Source organism: Anser brachyrhynchus, assembly GCF_964034855.1.
Source record: "Anser brachyrhynchus genome assembly, chromosome: 6".
Taxonomy (NCBI): domain Eukaryota; kingdom Metazoa; phylum Chordata; class Aves; order Anseriformes; family Anatidae; genus Anser; species Anser brachyrhynchus.
In genome coordinates this window covers 8,622,055-8,643,330 of record NC_137700.1, presented here as the reverse complement: position 1 = coordinate 8,643,330, position 21,276 = coordinate 8,622,055, and the positions used below count along the sequence as shown (strand labels likewise).

Below are 21,276 nucleotides of genomic sequence, written 5' to 3'. Positions count from 1 at the left end.
TGGCGCACGGCCCCCCCCGAGCAGCTGCTCGCCCCCTGCCCAGCCCGGGTAGTCCCGACCGGGCTATGGGGACAGCCACCCCCTCCTAGCTCCTACCGGGACGTTTAAGAGATTGTGGGAACAGCAGACAGTAAATTATGACAACGCTGTTTCAACTGCTGCAGGAGAAAACTCCTTGATCTCATCCCTACCAAAAAAGTACCCCTCCTCAAAATTCTTACCTGGATAACATCCAAGCCCTAAACACAGCACAACTTTTGATTTCTCAAATGAAAAATGTAAGCATGCCTAACACAGATTTGGTTAAGGTGTGTTTTCAATAACACCACCATGGATAAAATAAAATGTCTAGGGACAAATGCCATTAGTTACTTGTGAGCTACGCCTTCCACTCTCCTCACCACACCAGGCTGGGGTTCAGATAGAGCACTTGTACCCATGACTCACATAGCACACCCAGACTAGCTCCATGAAGCACACCAGATAAGATTAATGAAAGTTAGTAATAGCTGTTTAAATTTTAATGCTTCTGGCAGAGGTTAAGTAAACATGAAAGATTCTCTGAGTCACCAACAATGCAGAATTAAATAGGCAGAGTCCTTACTTCAGCATCAGGGTCTTCCCCCACAGACCCAGGACAAAGAACAACCCACAACACCCACGGACTGTTGAAAGATTTCTGCTGTATGCGCTACAGTTAACCGGCAGGAATTGTACTGCAAGTATTTCCGTAGAATTGGATTCAGCAGAAAATGCTAAAGGTCAAACAGCTGGAGCTGAGACGAAGTCTGATTGCTTGCCATCTTTAAAGCTCTGCCAGTGCTTTTCCTAACACTAGAAGTTAAATATGAGTGTACATAAGAAATCTGGATGATCTTACTGAATCTGTAAGAAACACCCCACATTCTAACAGTATTTTTTAGAAGTGCATATTATTTTTCCAGAAATTGCTATGCATGACATTTTTGCCTCTTTTATATGAGTGTTAGTATCATACTCACAGCTAAAGCAAAAGCTAGTTACACACTAAGCTCACAAAAAATGAATTTAGTTGTTTTTTGCTTTCCATTTTACCGAACCTGTATAAAGACTGACAACCCTAAGGCAGGCCCAGGAACTTTGTAATAAGGGAAACATCACTACAACACAACGAACACACACACACTACAGTAACTGATGCGCTTTATGTTTTTATTCCTATTCCAGATCAGGAACAAAAATATTCCATGGCAAAGGGAGGCTGACGAACACATTAGAACAGCTTGCAACAAATACAGCCTTTTCATGCCACAGAAGAACCCAACCAGATTTTTTCTTTGGGTTTTCCTTTTTGGTAGTTCACAGGAAGCATTTGTACCTGCTGTTAAATCACTGCTGCCACAGGTGAGACCCAGGATGTTTTTTTTTTTAATCAACAATTAGTGGCTTACCTTGCATAGAATTGCTCCTGTCTTCGCTGACTGATATAAGGAAGCAATGACCTTTTACGTAAACAGGGTTGAATCATTTGCACATTGCAGTCTTATCTGTTCAGTTCTACTTCCTGTAAAAGTGCAGTCACTGTAGGTTCAAACACAGCACCCTGTGCCAGCACACAGAGCACTGCCAGTAGCAAGCCAAGCGCCAGAACAGGACATTAGAGGGCAGTATGCGCACTCTGTTGCTACCTGGCTTTATTCCAGCAATACCCAAGGGAAAGTTAAAAACCTAGGCCCCAGTGTTTGGGTGTGAAAGGCTTCCACGCCCAAAGGAATTCCAAACAAGTTTCCTGGTTTCTTAAGACTGTAGTGCACAAAAAGCAGATTTAAGAATATATTACACCAAGCTGATCTGTGAGTGCAATGTTAGTTGATAAAACCTGGAAAATTTCTGCAAAATAGGAAGAATAAATGTTTGAGTCACTCAGTAAGTTGTGGGGAGGATGTAATTTCATATGCAAGGAGTTTTACTTAGCAAAGTTGATTACATCTCCTTGCAATGTGCACACAGACAACCACTATTCCAGCTGTACCAGGGAAGAATGCAATGCTATAGTTCACACAAACAAGATGCACATCCATCTTCAGGTCACTATCTCAAGTGCTTTATTTTGCTCAGAACAACAGCTGCGGAAAGTCTGGCTAGTACTGAAAGTTATCATTAAGGCTTTTCACATTTTCTAACAAAGTGAAGCTATTTAAACTACCACCATTCCTTACCACAAAACTCCAGTTACACCACTAGCTTCTGTAACATACTTGAAAAGAAAGTTTGAAAGCCATTTCTATAAGCCTTACTTGTGAGATGCCAAGAGATAAGACACCAAACTTCTTTTTCTTACTTAAGGTAGCAACTTATGACAATATTTTAGGAAGCTCAACATTTTCACAGTTAACTACTGCAGAGCTCTTGTAATTCTCCCATTGCCTATCAGCATTGTAACAAAGGGAACTGCTTAAGGTTTCTAGGCTAACGACCAGTGAAGTGATGCACATGAAAACAGTAAAATAAATGTGTTCAGGCTTTCCATACCTAATTTGTAGGAAGAAGCAAAGAGAAACTCGGAAGATCTGCTTTTGTTTCATTTGGCTGTTACGTAACCTCAAGAACAATGGATAGAGATGAGCAAACAGTGAAAAAAGGGCTAGGGTAGTTGGTTCCTGAAAAACCAAGTGTCAGACCACTACTGCCTTATCAAAACCCTCCAAAAAACAGAGCAACAACAGTACTGTAGCCATCGTTGGTTTAAGGATGCAAGGCATCGCTCATAAGCAAAAGACAGTCCTTTATTTGCCCAAGTGCTACAGTTGGATGATGCATGCAGGCACACACCTTTTTTTATTTCTGGGAGAAGCCTGCAGATGCTTTGTGTTACACTGAAAAAAGAACCTGGAATAAAACTCAATTGTCTGGCCACACGATCTCTAGCTTAAGAAGAGCTTGTGTATAAATACTTCGAAGTGTATCAGCTCAAACATTTACATGCAATAACAGAGCAACAAATTCCATCTTACGTGCTGCTTCTTCCATCACCAAGTGGTAGAAGTGTCCCAAGGAAAGGGTATTCAAGTGAGAATGGCACTAAAGGTTCTCCGAAGCATAAGTCTAGTGACCTATGCTGCGAAGCCTTCTCTTTTCCATGTAAGAAAACTGGTCAAAGACACTACCAAGCCTGCTCAAGATGCTGAGATGACAGCGTAAGCTTGGTTCTACCTTCTGCAAAGAAAGTGACTCAATTATTCCATAGCTAAAGCCTGGACACAGGCAGTTCGCTATAGTACTTAACTCAAGAATGAGTATGAGGGCAACAATGCAAGATGGACCAAGATCTCACGTAAATCACTCAGATGTTTAGGGGAGTTAAGTAACCTAGCACAAACCAAACAGTTTGCAAAACAAACATTCCCAACCATAACCTAGCCCCCTTCCTTTTAAAGGTATGTGAACTACAGGCTGCAAGACCAACTATAAAGAGCTTCTTCTCAGCTATGAGACGAAGAAACAGGCTCCAAGCAATTCCCTGAATAGAATAAAACCTCACTCTTAAATTAAGAACTGTGACTGCATGTAAAATATTCCACATTAAAAGCAACTACAGCTACTTATGCTTGACCTTAACAGTGTGATTTTAAGAGATGCCACCCTGGAAAAAATACAAGTTTTTCTATTAGTCCACATTTCTGATCATATCTACCAAGATTTATTAGTCAATGGGAAAGCAAAATTGGTTATGTTTTCCTCCATTTCCATTTAAAATTAAGCCTTTATTTCATTTATTTTAAGCAGAAACCTTCAAAGCAGTTGGGCTAAGCAGGCTGTTGTACCATGACACTATTACATTCAGTTGCAGAGAAGTCTCACTTCACACAATTATAAGCAAAACGAGTGTTTGTGAGTTTTCTCCCCCCACTGTTGGGCAAAGCATCAAGGAACAGTTTTTAAATGTCTCAATGTGGCAAGCACGTCTTTCTGCATTCTCTACATCGGCAGGCCAACTAGTAATGCAGTAAAGTCTTGCCCATGGAACAACAGAGGGAATTCAACCATCTGATATGACAAACCTTACCTGACAGAAAAAAAACATTCGACTTGCTTGAGGAATTTTAACTGTTTGGTGAAAACCAGCTATATTCAATGTTCACAAGGGAGGGGTGGGTCCTTAATTGCACAGAGATACAGAGCACTACATCTTGGGTTATTTTTAGTTAAAACTTAACTGAGCACTACCCTATTATCTTGACTCTTAAAATATCTGAGGCACAAGTATGTGTGTGTACTTGATTTATTCATAATTTGAGTTGTCTCGGGATACCAAATGTATCTATTTAAGGTGATTTAACAAAACTGTTGACCTCATTTCAAGACATCCACTGATCCATTTTTCATTCAATGGCAATATCAAATGTTAAAAGGAACATAAAAACAAACATGCACGCAATTGTACAGTTTTCATAAATGTCTATTTCATTATTTGTGGGTAGCGCATTAAACAGTTAAATACATTTAAATAATGTTTAAGTGACTGCACTAATGCAGAATTGTAACTAGATGGGTAACCAATTTAACTAGAAACCAGCTAACAAGTAACTGTCTAAATACTTCAAATACAGCTCTTGTTCTAGGTCATCCTTCTTGGGAAAAAAGCCTGCTGGTCACATTGAAAATACATTTTAAGGCCAAATTCTTCTGATATCCCTTCTCTGCAGCAGTTTCTTCACCTTTTTAAGCCTCCAATTCCAGGCCAAGGCCAAGTTTATGGCCACCAGCATTGATGCTCTTTCCGTCTATCAGGGCAGACAGAGTAAGCTTCACACCTGTAAAATTTTAAAGAGCATGTTTACAACATATAATCAGAGTAGCTTTCATTGCAACTCAACCTCTGTCATTACAAGTACAAGCTGTAGCTCTCAGTTTGTTACTTTGCTCCCAATTACTCTATGGAAGAATTCATTTACACATGAAATATACTGAAAGCTAGTCATGTGAATCAAGCAAACTGGATGCTTTTTTAAAATACCATTTTATAAACCACATATCCAAAGACTCCACTTGATAAGTGCACAGAAAGTTTGTTCTTCTACATTAAGGAATGCATGAAAGAGAAATTATGCATAGAACGACAGACACTTGTGCCAAGGAAGGGAGGGAATGAAAACTATGTATTTTACTAGGTTTCAAATGAATAACTAACCAATAGTAATGTAGCATTAACAGGTGTTTTCATATTTAAACAGAAAAAGTTCAGTTCCTCAGATTTTTTCTGAACATGTAGATCAGAAAGTGTGCTGTTTTGATTATTAATCATTTTTCAAGATCTGCTATTGTTCTGTACAATAGGACTGGAAAAAGCAAAGCTAGAAAAGACTGCTTGCACAGCCTTAAAGCTAAGTTTTCAAACACAATAGTGAACTGCTAAACAAATCAATGAGTAATATTATACAGAAATACCATTAGGTACAGTGTTATGTCTTGTTTATCTAAATGTTAATGTGCACCATAACCTGCTGTCAAACACTTACTTTGTTTTACAGACAAAGATATTCTGAAGAATCAAAGTAGTTGCATATCAATACATAGATCTCAAAATTTTTCTATGTGATGCACGGAAGATATGTATACAGAAGTCATGCATGTGAAAGTCCTTACCTGGCCTCAGGGTCTGGGTGTAACCCACTCCAACTAGACTAGAATTGTTGACTTTTGCCTGGAGAAAAATAAACAAACCAACAATTGAAACATAACTGAAGAGTTCTTCATTACCATTCAGGAGCCAGAGCTTACTAACCAAACCCAGTATTACTTTTTTCATTATCTCTGTGCTTACTAAACTGTCTCTCCAGCTATGCCTATGCCCCACAACTTAGGCTGAAAAACTGAAACCTATTCAAGTGTAGACAGGTCGCAGGAACAGGGAGAACTGTTACTGGAAGGTAGTTTGGCAGGTGAACTTACACCCATTTTTTTCAGAAGGCCGTAATAACTCACCACCAGTTTCCCAAAACAAGACACATTTAAAGAAACCTCCATTAGTATTTTGCAGGACCAGTCAGTCAAGCAGAGGTCACTTCATAACATCATAAACATTATGTGCAAAAATTCTCTCAGTCAGCATCACTTCCTCTACAGAGTGATTCCAACCTCATAACGAGCAAAGCTGTTCTGCAATATAGTCTTTTCAACCAGCATCTCTTACAAGTTCTCACCATGAGAACTGGAGTGTTTCCAAAAAACCGTTCAAAAGAATCTGTAAGCTTAGGGTCAGATATGCAGGTTGCGTTGTTTGTAGGTTGGCTTTTTTTTTTTTATATATACACATGTGAAGTCCTGCAGAGCAGGGCAACATTTGAGATTCTGAAAGAGATGTTGCTATATGCAAAGTAACATGATTTAAATACTGCTTAATTACAACCATCTGGATTGTAACAGTAGCTCTTACTAGACTTTTTGACCAATTATCTTTTGTACTAATAATGCACATATGCTCAGGAACTGAAAAGCTGCTGTTTAGAATAACCCTTTTGGTTAGAGACATACTTACAGAGATAGAAGCAGTGGAATCCAACTTGTATTTAGCTGCAATACCAAAGCGAGTGCTGTTGCTACCTGCTGTCCAAGCCAGGTTTACAGCAGTTTCAAGATTGTCACTCACTTTCTGGTAAATTGACCCACCAAATTCAGAACCATCATTGCTGCACAAATATAAAAAAAAAAAGTTAGCTCCTTATATCTACTTAATCCCAACTTTAAAAAAACAGTTTGTCCTATTCAAAACAAGAGTCAGAAAGTTTGAATTGTTTCACACTTTTAGATCGGGTTAAGGGAGATGAAAAAAGTTTCATGGCAAAATTAAACTGCAATAATCCATGAAAATATTTTTCAGTTTGCCACAGCTAGTTCTCCAATTAATTTTAAGTACTTGAACAAAAATCCAGTTTACATCCTTAACCTGATATATAAATGTTAGTTATGAGGAAACAAGCATTCTGAATTTGATTACTAAACATACCTGATTCTTCTAATGAATTCAAAGATCTTTATAAAATTTGTCACACTATTTGAGATTACTGAACTGAAATGGAATTCTTACAGCTTAGACTAAGGTATTTTGTAGCTTCCCCTGCCTCACCTTCCACAAACCCAGACTGAACAATCCCTCTGATCTCTTTCCAAAACAGCTTGATTTTGAAATAGAAGTGTTATGTCCTACATAAACACACTGAAACAATGGCAGTTGGTATTAGATTGAGAACATCATATTCTTCAGTAGATTATGATCAGCTTGCTCTGAAGGACATCCAGGATCTCTAAACGCAGCAATCTGAATGAAGTTCAAAACCAAGATGCCATACACTTCAGTTGCACTCTAAGCATTTCACACACTCATCCCATATATGCAAGATGAAGAAGCTACTCAAAATGTCCAACAGCAAAGCTCTGTTCTTGCTCCAGAAACTAATTCTGACCTACTTAAATAGCCCAAGGCTAACTGCTACCTCTAACAAATCTACTACCTTTATATTATAGTCAGATACGGTTCAATGTATTGGGAAAACTAGAAGCAGCATTATGATCAATTAGACGTATCTGGGAGTTATGCGTACTGCACTTCAAATTTTGATTTCAGCATCTGGAAAACTGTAGCATATATTATGCTTTAAACGATAAGCTATGAGTACTTACTATTTTGAAAAGAGACAAACTAACATTTATTTAAGTTTGCTATTCAAAAAAGCACACTGCTTAATTGCTTGAAATACCAAGAGGTGCTTGAAAGGCATTTGTATTCTGACTAGAAGAAAGGGTAAAGAAAGCCTGCTTCTGTAAAACTGGACACAATTTTAAGTACTTACACATTAGTGTGCAGTTGGAAATCTCCAGTCTTGTAACCCACAGAGAAGTTGTTCCTTGTCAATTTCGATTTGGCACTATCAAAAGTCATCTGATAACCAGCCAGCCAGCCTTCATAACCAAAGACAGCTGAACCATGGATTGCAGGCCCAGCAAAGTCAAAGTCAACATCACAACCTAGGTTTAGGCATTCACGTTTATATGCTGACTTAATTTTACCACTCTTCTTTCTGAAACAGAGAAAAGATTATCTTAAGATAGGGCTTGATCTTTCCTCAATGAACTGCCAAATTTGAGCCATATGCCTCAACAGAATGCATCTAAATACCATGCACGTGCTTCCTCTAGACAGGGTCAAAGCATAGGTAACCCACCAAAAATCCAGAAAAATCATCAAAACATGCATTGTTATAAAGACAAACATCTTCATCCCTCCTGTAATATTCCAACTAAGTATTCCTATCCCAGAAAATGAGGAAAGCAGGCTGTTGTGAAGTGTACAATGTTAAGCCTGTAGAACAAGATGTGATGCTGAAGAACAGAAGCCTTTAGTAGCATTGGGATTTGCTAATTTGGATCCATAACGATTGATTTGACACACCAGATGGCTATTTACCAGCCATGGGTGTAGGTAGTCACAAAGTAAAAGTGTTAAAAATTCTTACCCTGTATTTGGTGAGAAAGTTGTATCAAACGTCAACTTCAAGCCTTTGGCAATCTAATTGAAGAGAGAGAAGACAAAGCTATAAGTTCAGTTCTGCCACTTATGTAAATGAACTGAATACTTTCCTAATCTATTACCTGATCTTCAATTGCAATTTCTGTTCCCAGAGTGTTATCTGTGTTCCATTTTTCTGTGAAAGTCAGCCCATACTCAGCCCACTTGTATTTGGTCTCCAAGCTCCCATTCACTTTTCCAGTGTCTGTGTTCGAAGAACCAGATGTTGTGAATTCCTAGAAAAGGACAGTGTCTATGTTACACTGAAGATACACGTGATCATGAAAGCCTTACACAGTGACAAAAGAGAAAAGACCCTTCTTCACCAAACATTAAGATCTTGTTATGCCACATAACAAGTTGAACAACAACAGACAACTTGGGGGACAGACATAACATGAACTAATAGCCAGGTGATTCACGTCCACATAGAGGACTCCCCCCTTCCTTGCCCCCATTTCAACTGCAACGTTTGTATCAGCATTACAAAACATATTGATTTATAAAGTAACTCAAAAGCAAGCCTGTAGTTACCATAAGCATTCTCCTCAAAAGGAAAAGAGTTCCTGAAATATAAGGTTACGTTTGATACTCTTAACAAGCAAACCAAAAGCCAAACCAAGAATCTTTAATAGTTGACAGCACATTCCCCTGCTGGGAATGATGACTTGCAATTGATATGGGATTCACATGGGAGCCTGTATTCTGCAGAAAGTTTTAGCACTTATTACTGGTAGTCCTTTACAGAAAGGAGCTGAAATAAGAAACATTACAACTATAACAGGATCATAGGGCTCTGCAAACACAGCATGTAACACACACACCTCTGACAGCTACGTATTGTTAAAACTTCCTGTTCTGATAGGCACCAGGGATCTACCTTTACACCTTGCGAAGTCTGCTCTAGAAATAGATAAAAGTAATAGAAGGCACTGCTTGCACGACCAAGTCATCTTGCACGGAACATCACTGCAGCCCTTTACTACCTTTAAAGAAAAGCCACAGATTTGAAGTGCTATTTCACTGCCAACTATTTCATACAAGCATTAAGATGCCAAAAATTTCAAAAAACAAACAGTACCACAAACAACTTCTTTGTACTGCAGTTGATACATGTATATATATATACATATATATATGTCTGCTATTTGTTAGCCTTCAGGCATAAGATGAAGGACAGCTAACAAGCCGTTTTACAAAGATTACTAGACAACTGATTTTATTTATTGGCCCATACTGCAATACCAGTGTTATATTCAGAATGAAGTCTGAGCTTTAGGTGCTTCTGAAATTATTTTACACTAAACATTTATCATTAATATAACCTAATCTACTTAATAGCATCTGGGAGATGCCCTTCCGTAATTAAAAAATCATCAGAACACATCCCCCCGAAATACAATGAATAAGTAAACTCACCACTCCACTTGCAGATTTTGTTTTCACATCCAGTTTCACCAACCCAAACCCTTAATAAACAGAAGTCAAAGTTAAAAAGTTGTGCTTTAACTAAGACAAGGTACATTTTCCAAGAAGCTGTTTTCCCAACCTCACTGCTGAGACTGCTGTGTATATACATATACAAAAACCACCATAGACTGACTTCCATAACACTCAAATTTCAGATACTACTCCAGCTAGAGGAGGCTTAAGAAGCAGCCAGTTCTGTTCTGTCATCACCAAACAGTAAGCAGGGAGTAGCTGCTCAATTGTACATTGCATATCTAACTAACAAGATAATATCCAAGAGTAAACGTATTTACTGACAAGATGCATTCTCCTGTGTTCCCTCAATAGCATCTACTCTGTACTCAACACCATTTGAAGAGCTATCCTAATGCATAAAATTGTGTCTGAGCACTAAGAGAAAGAAAGATCTCAAAGGAAAATCACTAGGAAACGCACAGCTATTGGACTTGAAATGTAAGTAGGTTTATACAAGTGTCATTTCACATTCTTACCCTCAGACCCGAGTGGTGATCTTGGTGAAAAAGACCCTGCCCGAATTCCTAAAGACTAGAAATACACAGCACTGCATAGTTAAAATCTGCTTACTTGCAACTGCCTATTAAGCATTTACGAATTTTGAAGAATTTTATTATCCTGATAGCTACTCCTCTTGCTATTCCAAAAGCACCACAATATTACAGTGGTAACATTACTTATATATATATATATATATATATATATATATATATATATATATATATATATATATCTCCTTTCTATACCAACAAATGCTGTGGCACAAGGATCAGTAGAGGAAATGTGCTCCTAAGCTAAGTAACAGTGGATGCTCAGTCTCACATACTTGTATACCTCTTTCCTGACCTATGTGGCTAAGGCAGTGAGGTTTAACAGACTTCACATCGAAACAGCCCACAAAAAGACTCCAGTGATCTGTTATTAGCTGACAGTAATGACACAAAAGCAACATACCCTCCTCAGAAACACAGGTCTATTAACATTCAGCTTTACATGCAAGATAAAATAGTCAATTCACTGCTGCAACACAGACCATGCTGTATTTTGTAAGGGGCACTATTCTTACCATATCCTTTATTGAAGATATCTCTGGCAGATTTGCCAAGGTCTGCATATGACGGAGGAATTGCCATTGGAGCTGAAAGGTAATAATGGTAATTAATAGTCAATCTTTCACCATACACAAAGTGCTACTACAACTCTTAAAGATGCTTTCTTCAAGGCAGATTTATCCACGAAGGCAGTTAGCAGACAAATGGTTCAAACAATTACAGTGTTCTGTGAAACACACACAGATTTTCAGTGATGTTCACCATGAACACTGTGTTTTCTGGGCAGATGCAACCTGATTATTGATGAGAAATTGTCACTTTTCAAGTCGACTTCACCACACACCTTTAATTACCACAAGCTAATAGCTCACATTTCCAGAGTTGGCAGTAACCAGTGAAAACCAGGAAACCAGAAATAAGTCTGAATAAGTTTTTCATATTTCTGCAAGTCCTACAAAGCCCAATTTAACAGATGCTTATGAAAGTTATCTGAGAAGACCTACAAGGTTTCACTTTCAAAATGTGAAAGCATGAGTGTCTGCTTTGCCCCGTATTTTAAATAGTACACCTAAGATTTGGAAGGGATCTTTGAGGGACGTTACCTAGCCATCACTCAGATGAAGGTCTTCCACCCTACAAAGTACAACAGTTTATGTTGGGGGGGGGGGGGGCTCTTGTTAGCCTAAAACAAACAGTACTAGGAGTGCTGGGTCAGTGAGAAAATGACTTTTAAGGAGAGCTTCTCAGACAGGGAGCCTCTGGCAATCTCACTGTTAAAGAACCCATCATTCAAGACTAGCCATGACCCAGTCCCCCAGCCTTCTGGATACCAGCCTAAAGTCCCACACAGGCTGTATGTATGGTGCTCCTCCTCCCCATGAAGATGCTCTCTATCTGTATCTTCCTTAGGTGACTGCTTTTCCCCTACTTCAACAGCAAAAGGTCTTAAGTAAGGGCATTGTATTTTAAAGTCTTAAAACACAGAAAATGGAGCATATTTCAAAGAGTTAGTAATTTTCTCCAAAGGGCCAAAAAACAAAGGGGAAAACACTAACTAGACAAACACAATAAAAAGCCTTAATGCAGAAACAAAATGAGAAGTCTTATCTTTTAAAATTAGTCAGTCATTTGTTTTGCTGAAAGCCAGATGAACGTAATTCACTGTTCATCCTGCTCTTGCATGGGTTTTGTTTTAAAGTAAACAGAAAAACATCTTTAGAACCTAAAAAAATAACAAGGGCAGTACTCATATATATTAACTTTTAACTGAAAGCTGAAAAGATGACTTCCAGTTTTAAAAGTAATTTTAAATAAGATTTATATTTTCTTCTGCACATCGTTATGAATGTATTAAATAATAGGGGATTTGAGGCAGGTTTTTTATTCTTCTTTTAAAGTCACCTTTCATCTTTTTTTGTCTTATCTGCATAAAAGGAAACTTGCCTGAATCAGGCAAGGTATTCCTGATTTGGAATAATTTCCTTTAGTGCATCATTCCACTAAACAGACTGTTTTAGAATAGTATCCACAAAAAAAAAAACAAACAACTGATTATTCTACCTGCCAGCTATAGCCTAACTGTAATCAACTGCTACTATTTAAAAAGCTTTTTAGCATGTAAGAAAGAGCCTTGTGCCTAAACATCGTTTCTCCAAAATTTCTTCGCTAGTTGTCCGGAGTACCTCTCTCCATCTTCCTAAAACACAAGAGGAAGACTTGAACTGCATCATCACAAAATCATATACATTTACAGTTTAGCTAAAAATAAATAAATAAAAAAATCTTTAGTAAGGAAAGCTAAGCTCTACATCCAAGCCAGTAGAGAAAGACATCCAGCACTTACTGGAGAGTATAAAGAAAATCAACTTCTTAACAGAGTAATTTGTCTGTTAAAAAAATTACTTGAACATGATTGAATCTTGAAAAGGCTTAGCCCAAGTTAAAGTCCACGGTAACTAAGATAAGCTTCAGGAAAAGATTCAACAGCAGAACAGATATGAGTCCCAGTGTCATCACAGAAAATGGTTTCTATAATCTATTCAATAAAAGCTAGGAGATGTAGGACCAAATTACAAGAAATTATGGGAACAGTAGTCTTCCCACACTCTAAATCCCTGCTGTACAATTCATTAGTAGTTTAAAATAACATAGAGAAGGTTTAGCTGTGCACTTTTCCTCTGAATAGGTCTCTAGCCTTTATCATAGGCATACTTTGACAGCACAAATGAGCTTTTCTTTCTTGCCTTAAATACTTCCAATCTGACTAGACAATCATTACAGAGAAGATATTTATATTAAGCCATAAAGGCCTGCAAGGTTAACAAACTGGTATCTGTCTAAATTTAAAGAAATACTGCAGTGAAAGGATGTTGCTGTTTTATCCAGCCGAGTTAAGCTTCCTCCCTATGCGAGGAAGCTGACCAATATTTGTCAGACATTCCAGTTTACAGATCCAAGTTTTATGGTTAAAAGTTAAAACAGCTTATGACCTTCACACCACTGTCCTACTTCTTTACTAACGGCGGTGCAAGAGGAAAAAAGGAAAAAGCACAAGTTAGTTTTTGGTATACTAAACACTTGATAAGCTAGTGTCATCATGAGAAAGCTCATTAAATGAGAACAGGGCCAAAAAAATCATTCCTGTTTCCTCTAGAATTGGTAAGTTAGCTAGGTCTGCAAACTCTTACAACCAGAAGTACTTTTCTTCAATCCTGTTTTAAACTGCCTTTCATGTAAACTACTAATTAGAAGTGCCTAAAATATAGGTAACACTTAACGACAATATGTTGGTTGTGAAAGCAACTGTCAGATCTTATTCCTCATTTCATAAACACAGAATGCACTGGTATCAAGCAAGAGCTCCACCATAATCTTTGTTTCATTTTATCCTTCTTTAAAAAAATCATTAAAAAATCATTAAAGAATCCGTTACTCAAGATGCACAAATATGCCTTCTACTAACGTAAAAGGACAAAAAAAAAAAAGAACAGAAAAAAATGTATAAATGTTGTCAGAATGATTACATGACAACTTTCCTTCGAGGTAGTATTTCGAAATTGTGTCGCACCCTGTAATTAAAGGAACGCCAAGGACTTCTATAAAGATTTCTAGACCTCGGGATATTGAAGATCAAGCTAAAGGTCACGTAATGAAAAAAAAAATTAGCACTCATCCCATTTTGTAAATGGCAGCAACTACACTAAAATTGTATTCCAATATTGCAAATAGTAACAGATAAGTAGATATTCTTTAAAATATTCTTGTTAAAAATACATCGGATACACTAACCTTTAAACTTACACTGCTTCTAACGCTTAAAGAACAAAAAAAAAAACCTCATTACCCTTGCTTCAACTGTCTGCCTACTTACTTCTCAGAGGCTGGCACACTACTGGCATAACCATAGCTAGGCCAATTTAGAGGCTCTACGGAGAGGGGAGAGAAGATTAAACATCTGCAGGTTAACTACGTGCTCAGAAACCGAAAGCAAGAATACAGCAAAGCCCCCCCCACCCCACCTCGAAGGAGAGGGCACGGGCCGGGCCCCCCTCCTCTCCCTTCCCCAGGCAGCGCCGGCCCCGCTCGGGCCCCTCCGCGCCCTGCCTGGCCCAGCCGCAAGGTGAACTCCTCGGCGCGGCCATCTTGGGCATCCCGGCCTGACCCCCGCCCCTTATGTAACCGCCGCCCGGGCACAGCCGCAGGTCCGCGGCGCCGCGCCCGCGGCTGGGCGAGTGGCTTCGTGGCGACCCCTCGCACCCGTACGGCCGATCCTGCCCCGCCGCCGGGGAACGAGCCCGAGCCCCTGCCCCGCGTCCCTGCCCCGCGTCCCAGCCCCGCTCGCCGCCCCCTCGGCCCCGGGCGGCACCTGGCTGGCGCAGGAGGGCGGCGGAGCCGGGCGGAGCGGGGCCGGGGGCGCGGGCGGGTGTCGCCGTGAGGAGGCCGCGCTGCTGCAGGCGCTGGCACTGGAGGGCGAAGTGAAGGAGACACCGATCCGCCCGCCCGCCGCCGCCCCACAGGACCCCAACGAGCCGGGGCCGCCCCGCACGACGCCTCCCCACCGCACGACGCCGCGAGCCTCCCCCCGCCCGGCCGCGGTCGCCGCCGCCCGGGAAAACGCTCCCGGTACGGCGGGGGAGGACGCGGCACCCAGCAGGGAGCCCCGCGGGGGGCGGCGCGGGCCGCAGGCGCTCGGCCGGGCAGCCCCGGAGGCCGCGAGGGACCTGTGGGAGGGCGGGGCCTGCGGCGGGAGGGCGGCAACGGCCGCGCCCGGCGCCTCACGTACTCCGCCTCCTGCGGGGGGGGGTGAGGACCCTTGGGGGGGGCGAGGCCCTTCCGCATCCCACAGCCGAGCACGGCGTAGCTCGAGGCGGGCTGCGGCCCTCGGGAGGCTTCTTCACACAGTGCTGGGCCGTCATGGGGACCACCGGCAGTGACATGGCAGATCTGCCGCAACCCCGGTCGCCGGCACGGGTCACTGCTGGCTAGGCCCCGGAGCCCTGCTCTCCCGTGCTTGCTTGGGGTATGCCCTCATCAAAACATCAAAAAGTCAAAGTGATTCAGAACTGCACGTTACATTTGTGTAGTATGAACACTATATACTAACAAACACTACTGATTTACCATAACAACAGCAACTTCCCAGTTTATTAAAAAAAAGCATATTAACTTTAAGGCCCAGCATAATGTCAATCAGCATCTTTTAGTTGTATCAAAAGATAAGCAACTGATTCACTTCTGTTTAAATCCAATACTTTCACAGCAGGAGACCCAAGAGGCTAGTACACTTAATTCTGATGTTTTTAAAGATGCCAGCTTGGCAGGCCTGTGAGGGAATGTATTGATGAATCAAGAAAGAAAACCACATGCTGAGAGAATAACAGCAGACAACTAGCCTGTCTTACTGTGCACTGGAACAGAGGTTGGGAATAGAGAGAGATCTCATGAAGTAAAAATATATTGTGGCATAAATTGTTCATTATTTAAAAGCAGACGTTTATTATTCATACCTATAATAGAAAAATCCATTCAGAATAAAAGTTAAGTTACATCAGGCAGCTGGATTTGTTTTTAGTATTAATACTTTAGTCATGGTTTGGCTTAATGTTATTTTTTAAGCAACACAGGAAAATGACTACTGCCCCACCCTAAGGGAAAAAGTACTGAATCACTTGCTTTATGAAACAAAACAGACATAATCCAAGACAGCAGTGCATGAACTCCTCTGTATGAACACTGCAAGCTTCTGTAGCTAGAGTCTGTTGCCCTGTCTTTCCCATGTTCACTATGTATCTCACAGCATATCTTCTGCACCTCACATGACCAAGAAGGAATGCCTTCAAGCCTGGCATAATTTATCAGTTTTATCCTGGACCTTTCTTCCTACAGCCTGGCCCTCGCCCTCATCCCCCAGCACACATACATCCAATGCAGGTGTGCTTGCTCTTAAATGAGCTTGCTTCCACTTGTAACTCAACAGCTCTCGCATACATGCCACTCAGCTGTTTCCTTCCGCTTGCAGTTTACCTATCACTGCTTTGAATGAGTACAAACATACACGTATGCATGACTGACACGAGTGAATCATATGCTTTACTGGCATTGCTTGAAAAAAAAAACACTCTACTGCAAGAACGTACTATTTGAACACAAACCCTGCTTATCTTTCCATACATTATAATCACGATTACTTGATTAATATATGTGACCATCAAAAAGAGAGCAAGTATCTAGTGTGCGTATCAAAACATCTTGGATAATTTTATGTTCACTTCTAGCCCAAGCCTGAAGTCATTGTCTGCCCTCCCCACAAGATGCAGGCCTTCAAGCGTTAGAAATTCAGTAGAGAGCAAGCCTTAACAAAAGCCTAACAATGATCAACTGGGTAAACTAGAACTCCTCATTCAGAAAACAAATTGACCAAAGGGATACAGCAGAGATTATAAAATTATAAACAGCAGGGAAAGGGAGGGAAATAAGTGAAGCTAGCAGGAAACAAGTTGAGAACCAGCAAAGCAGGGCATGTTTTATTGTTTTTTGTTTTTGTTTTTTTCTCCCCACCAAAGGAGTGTCATTCAGTGAAAATTCTTGCCGCAAGATGTTTAATGTTTATTTGGGCTCCAGGGGGATGTAGACTGGTTCGTGGAAGAGAAATCCTGTGAGGATTACTAATTACTAATCCATTAGATATAGCTGTATGACCTTGTTGGAGTCAGAAAATGCCTGAGCTACAAACAGAGGCATCATTTAAGCTCACTCTGTTCTCACACTCCTTGTTAGGCATGCCTTGCCTAATTCATTGCTTAATTCATTGTCTCAGTGGCAGGAATATTAGGCTAGCTACACCTTTTGTTTACTAACATACAACTGCCCTTATGCAAGCAGGACATCTGGAAAGCCCTAAGAGGGCCGGCAGACAAGTCCCATACTGCCAGGATCCTTTAGACTGACAAATTGAATGTCTTTTAATTCCCCCACCCCCCAGCAGTTTTAAGTGGCCTTCTTTCAGTTTGGCTTAAACAATTAGGGGGAAGTAACTTAAGCCAGCTTCTAGGATACGGTTAAAACAACAGGTCCACATAAAGGCCGACACTTAAACAAGCTGATAAATATGCACATCCAGATAGTCTCTTACCTCAGAGAAACACCAATGAACAATGGAAAGCCCAGCACTTCAGTGATGAGAGGACAAACAGAAAGCAGATTTGGGAAAGCCAACAATGGTCGGAAATTGGGAAAGCAAAACAGAAAGCAAAACAGAAAGCAAATTTGGGAAACCAAATGGTGTGCAGGCCCTAGTGAGGCTGACACAGAGCCTCTTGCAGCTACCTACCTAACCAAAGCTGATTCCCCACAGCCCTGCAGCCAAAGCAAATCACAGAATCGTCTAGGTTGGAAGAGACCTCCAAGATCACCCAGTCCAACCTCTGACCTAACACTGACAAGTCCTCCACTAAACCATATCACTAAGAAGCTCTACATCTAAACATCTTTTAAAGACCTCCAGGGATGGTGACTCAACCACCTCCCTGGGCAGCCTATTCCAATGGCTAACTAACAACCCTTTCAGTAAAGAAGTTCTTCCTAACATTCAACCTAAACCTCCCCTGGCGCAACTTTAGCCCATTCCCCCTCGTCCTGTCACCAGGCACGTGGGAGAATAGACCAACCCCCACCTCTCTACAGCCTCCTTTAAGGTAACTGTAGAGAGCGATAAGGTCTCCCCTGAGCCTCCTCTTCTCCAGGCTAAACAACCCCAGCTCCCTCAGCCGCTCCTCGTAAGACTTGTTCTCCAGACCCCTCACCAGCTTCGTTGCCCTTCTCTGGACTCTCTCGAGCACCTCCATGTCCTTCTTGTAGCGAGGGGCCCAAAACTGAACACAGTACTCGAGGTGCGGCCTCACCAGAGCCGAGTACAGGGGGACAATCACCTCCCTAGACCTGCTGGCCACACTGCTTCTTATGCAAGCCAGGATGCTGTTGGCCTTCTTGGCCACCTGAGCACACTGCTGGCTCATATTCAGCCGACTATCAACCAGTACTCCCAGATCCTTCTTTGCCGGGCAGGTTTATAACCACTCTTCTCCCAGCCTGTAGCTTTGCATGGGGTTGTTACGCCCCAGGTGCAGGACCCGGCACTTGGCCTTGAACCTCATGCAGTTGGCCTCAGCCCATCAGTCCAGCCTATCCAGATCCTCCTGCAGAGCCTTCCTACCCTCGAGCAGATCGACACACGCACCTAACTCGGTGTCATCTGTAAACTTACTGAGGGTGCACTCGATCCCCTCATCCAGATCATTGATAAAGATATTAAAGAGAACTGGCCCTAATACTGAGCCCTGGGGGACTCCACTAGTGACTGGGCTCCAACTGGATTTAACTCCATTAACCACGACTCTTTGGGCCTGGCTATCAAGCCAGTTTTTAACCCAACGAAGCGTATGCCAGTCCAAGCCATGAGCAGCCAGTTTCTTGAGAAGAAATGAGAATCTACTCGTTGTTGTGATAGCCTATAGAGATACTGCGCACTCTTTTAGCCCATAACCAATGCTAAATCGCCCCATTCCCAAGTAAACAGAAAGAGGGATAGGAAAAAGGTTCTGTTAAAGAGCAAGAAGGAATTGAAATGAAAACCAACCCATGCAGATATGCCTGTACTTATTCCTTTTTCTGGGTTTTTCTTTGGTCAATCGTAAATTTTTTTCCATCTTTGTTCTTCGTGTTGCAGCTTCCATTTCATCAGATATTCTTTTTTCGTAGTATCCAGTAGCTCAAGAAATAAGCAACTTTTTAACAAAACTAACTTCTACTACCTGCTAGATCTCAAACCATCAGATTTCCTGACACTCTAAAATGAGTAAATTAATAGAGTTCTCTCCTCTGGGGAAGACACCTCCTGGAAAGGGAGGGGCAATTAAACAATCAGAATCAGATGATGATCTGTAAACAAACCACAATCATTCTTGCAAAACACATTGAGAAACTCAAAAAGAGATGCCCAGTACTCTTAAATGACTTATGTGGAGTGATTGGCACATGATTTGAGTGATCGGCACAACAGTTCTCACCTCCTGTAAATACGAGACTGACTACTCATTTCTGCTGTTATTGATGTTTCTCTTTAATTTCTGCTCAAGGTTTTTGTCCCCTGACCCCATCTCATGTTTCCCTTGGGTGTTTTTCTCCATTTTATACCAACAGAGAAGACTGGAATCAAAGAGAGGACAGAAGCACCGAGTTTCTTGGTTCTCAATCCTATATGTAGACCATATCTCTCATATGCCATTACACTTAGCCATACAAACCATCTGTATATAATGGAAGATTATTGCTTTTTGTAGGTCTACACCCTATTACCACATGATATTAACAGCTCAACAGTTAGAGCTAATTTGCTAATTAACTTTGATTGGGGTTTGACTTATATGCTGGATAATGCCCGTAATTAGATTAAAATAAAATAAAATAAAATAAAATAAAATAAAATAAAATAAAATAAAATAAAATAAAATAAAATAAAATAAAATAAAATAAAATAAAATAAATAAAATAAAATAAAATAAAATAAAATAAAAAAGAGAGAGAGAGAAAGGAAAGTAGACTATAACATCTTTTTTAAAGACGTAGGCCAGGCTATTTTTGATGTGGAAAATACATATGCTGTGAAAATATTCATGTGAGTAAAATTACGCCAAAAATAATTCTATGACCTGAGGAGCAAGAGCTTCTTCTGTGGAAGACCTTCAGTATCAGCAGGTGTAAAGCACTGAAACTTAAGCTAATCCAAGATAATAATTTTTCATAAATCATCGCATTTATTTTGTTACATTGCCATGAATTAAAGACAAAAATCAACAAACAAACATTGGAGCCTATGGGAGATTGTAAGCAAACAACAGATGCCTAAAAAATAATGGATTATCTTTACCATCTTGTGCTGCAATCCTGCAAACAGTAGTGCATGCATGCACACACACACGCGCACACGTGATTGCTTCAATTCATGTACCTGCCAGGTGAAGACCTGCAGCTGGAAGCAAATGGCATCCCTGTAAATCCCCAGCAAGTACAGACCAGAAGGGGGGATTTGTCACATGCCGAGCACTGCATGCATAGAATCATAGAATCATTAAGGTTGGAAATGACCTCCAAGATCATCTGGTCCAACCATTGCCCTACTACCAATGTCACCCACTAAACCATGTCCCTAAGCACCATGTCCAACCTTTCCTTGAACACCCCCAGGGACAGTGACTCCACCACTTCCCTGGGCAACCTGTTCCAGTGTCTGACTACTCTTTCTGAGAAGAAATATCTCCTAATTTCCAACCTAAACCTCCCCTGACACAACTTGAGGCCATTCCCTCTAGTCCTATCGCTAGTTATCTGCGAGAAGAGCTCGACCCCCAGCTTCCCACCACTTCTTTCAGGTAGTTGTAGAAAGCAGTAAGGCCTGCCCTGAGCCTTCTCTTCCCCAGACTAAACAACCCCAGTTCCCTCAGCTGCTCCTCACAGGACTTGTGTTCCAGGCCCTTCACCAGCTTTGTGGCCCTTCTCTGGACACGCTCCAGGGCCTTGATGTCCTTCTTGTACTGAGGAGCCCAAAACTGAACACAGCACTCAAGGTGCAGCCTCACCAGAGCAGAGTACAAGGGGACGATCGCCTCCCTGGTCCTTCTGGCTACACTATTCCTGATA

General features: G+C 41.0%; 1 protein-coding gene across 4 annotated transcripts; it reads right to left on the bottom strand.

The window, feature by feature from the left end:
- Positions 1-3,656: 3,656 nt before the first annotated feature.
- On the bottom strand, positions 3,657-19,379 carry VDAC2 (voltage dependent anion channel 2). 4 transcript variants are annotated; one of them, XM_080597569.1, is made up of 10 exons: positions 14,948-15,294; positions 14,453-14,507; positions 11,097-11,168; positions 9,965-10,014; positions 8,629-8,781; positions 8,493-8,545; positions 7,830-8,057; positions 6,518-6,668; positions 5,626-5,683; positions 3,723-4,793 (listed from the first exon to the last, which is right to left on the bottom strand). In XM_080597569.1, exons 2-10 carry the CDS (start codon positions 14,484-14,486, stop codon positions 4,702-4,704), a joined length of 891 nt encoding a protein of 296 aa, XP_080453695.1. In that variant the 5' UTR covers positions 14,487-14,507; positions 14,948-15,294; the 3' UTR covers positions 3,723-4,701. The 4 variants fall into 4 exon arrangements, with proteins under 4 accessions (XP_080453694.1, XP_080453695.1, XP_080453697.1 ...); XM_080597568.1 differs by lacking the exons at positions 14,453-14,507; positions 14,948-15,294 and adding an exon at positions 19,217-19,379 and having other exon boundaries at positions 3,657-4,793; XM_080597571.1 differs by lacking the exons at positions 14,453-14,507; positions 14,948-15,294 and adding an exon at positions 17,714-17,736.
- Between the last annotated feature and the right edge of the window lie 1,897 nt (positions 19,380-21,276).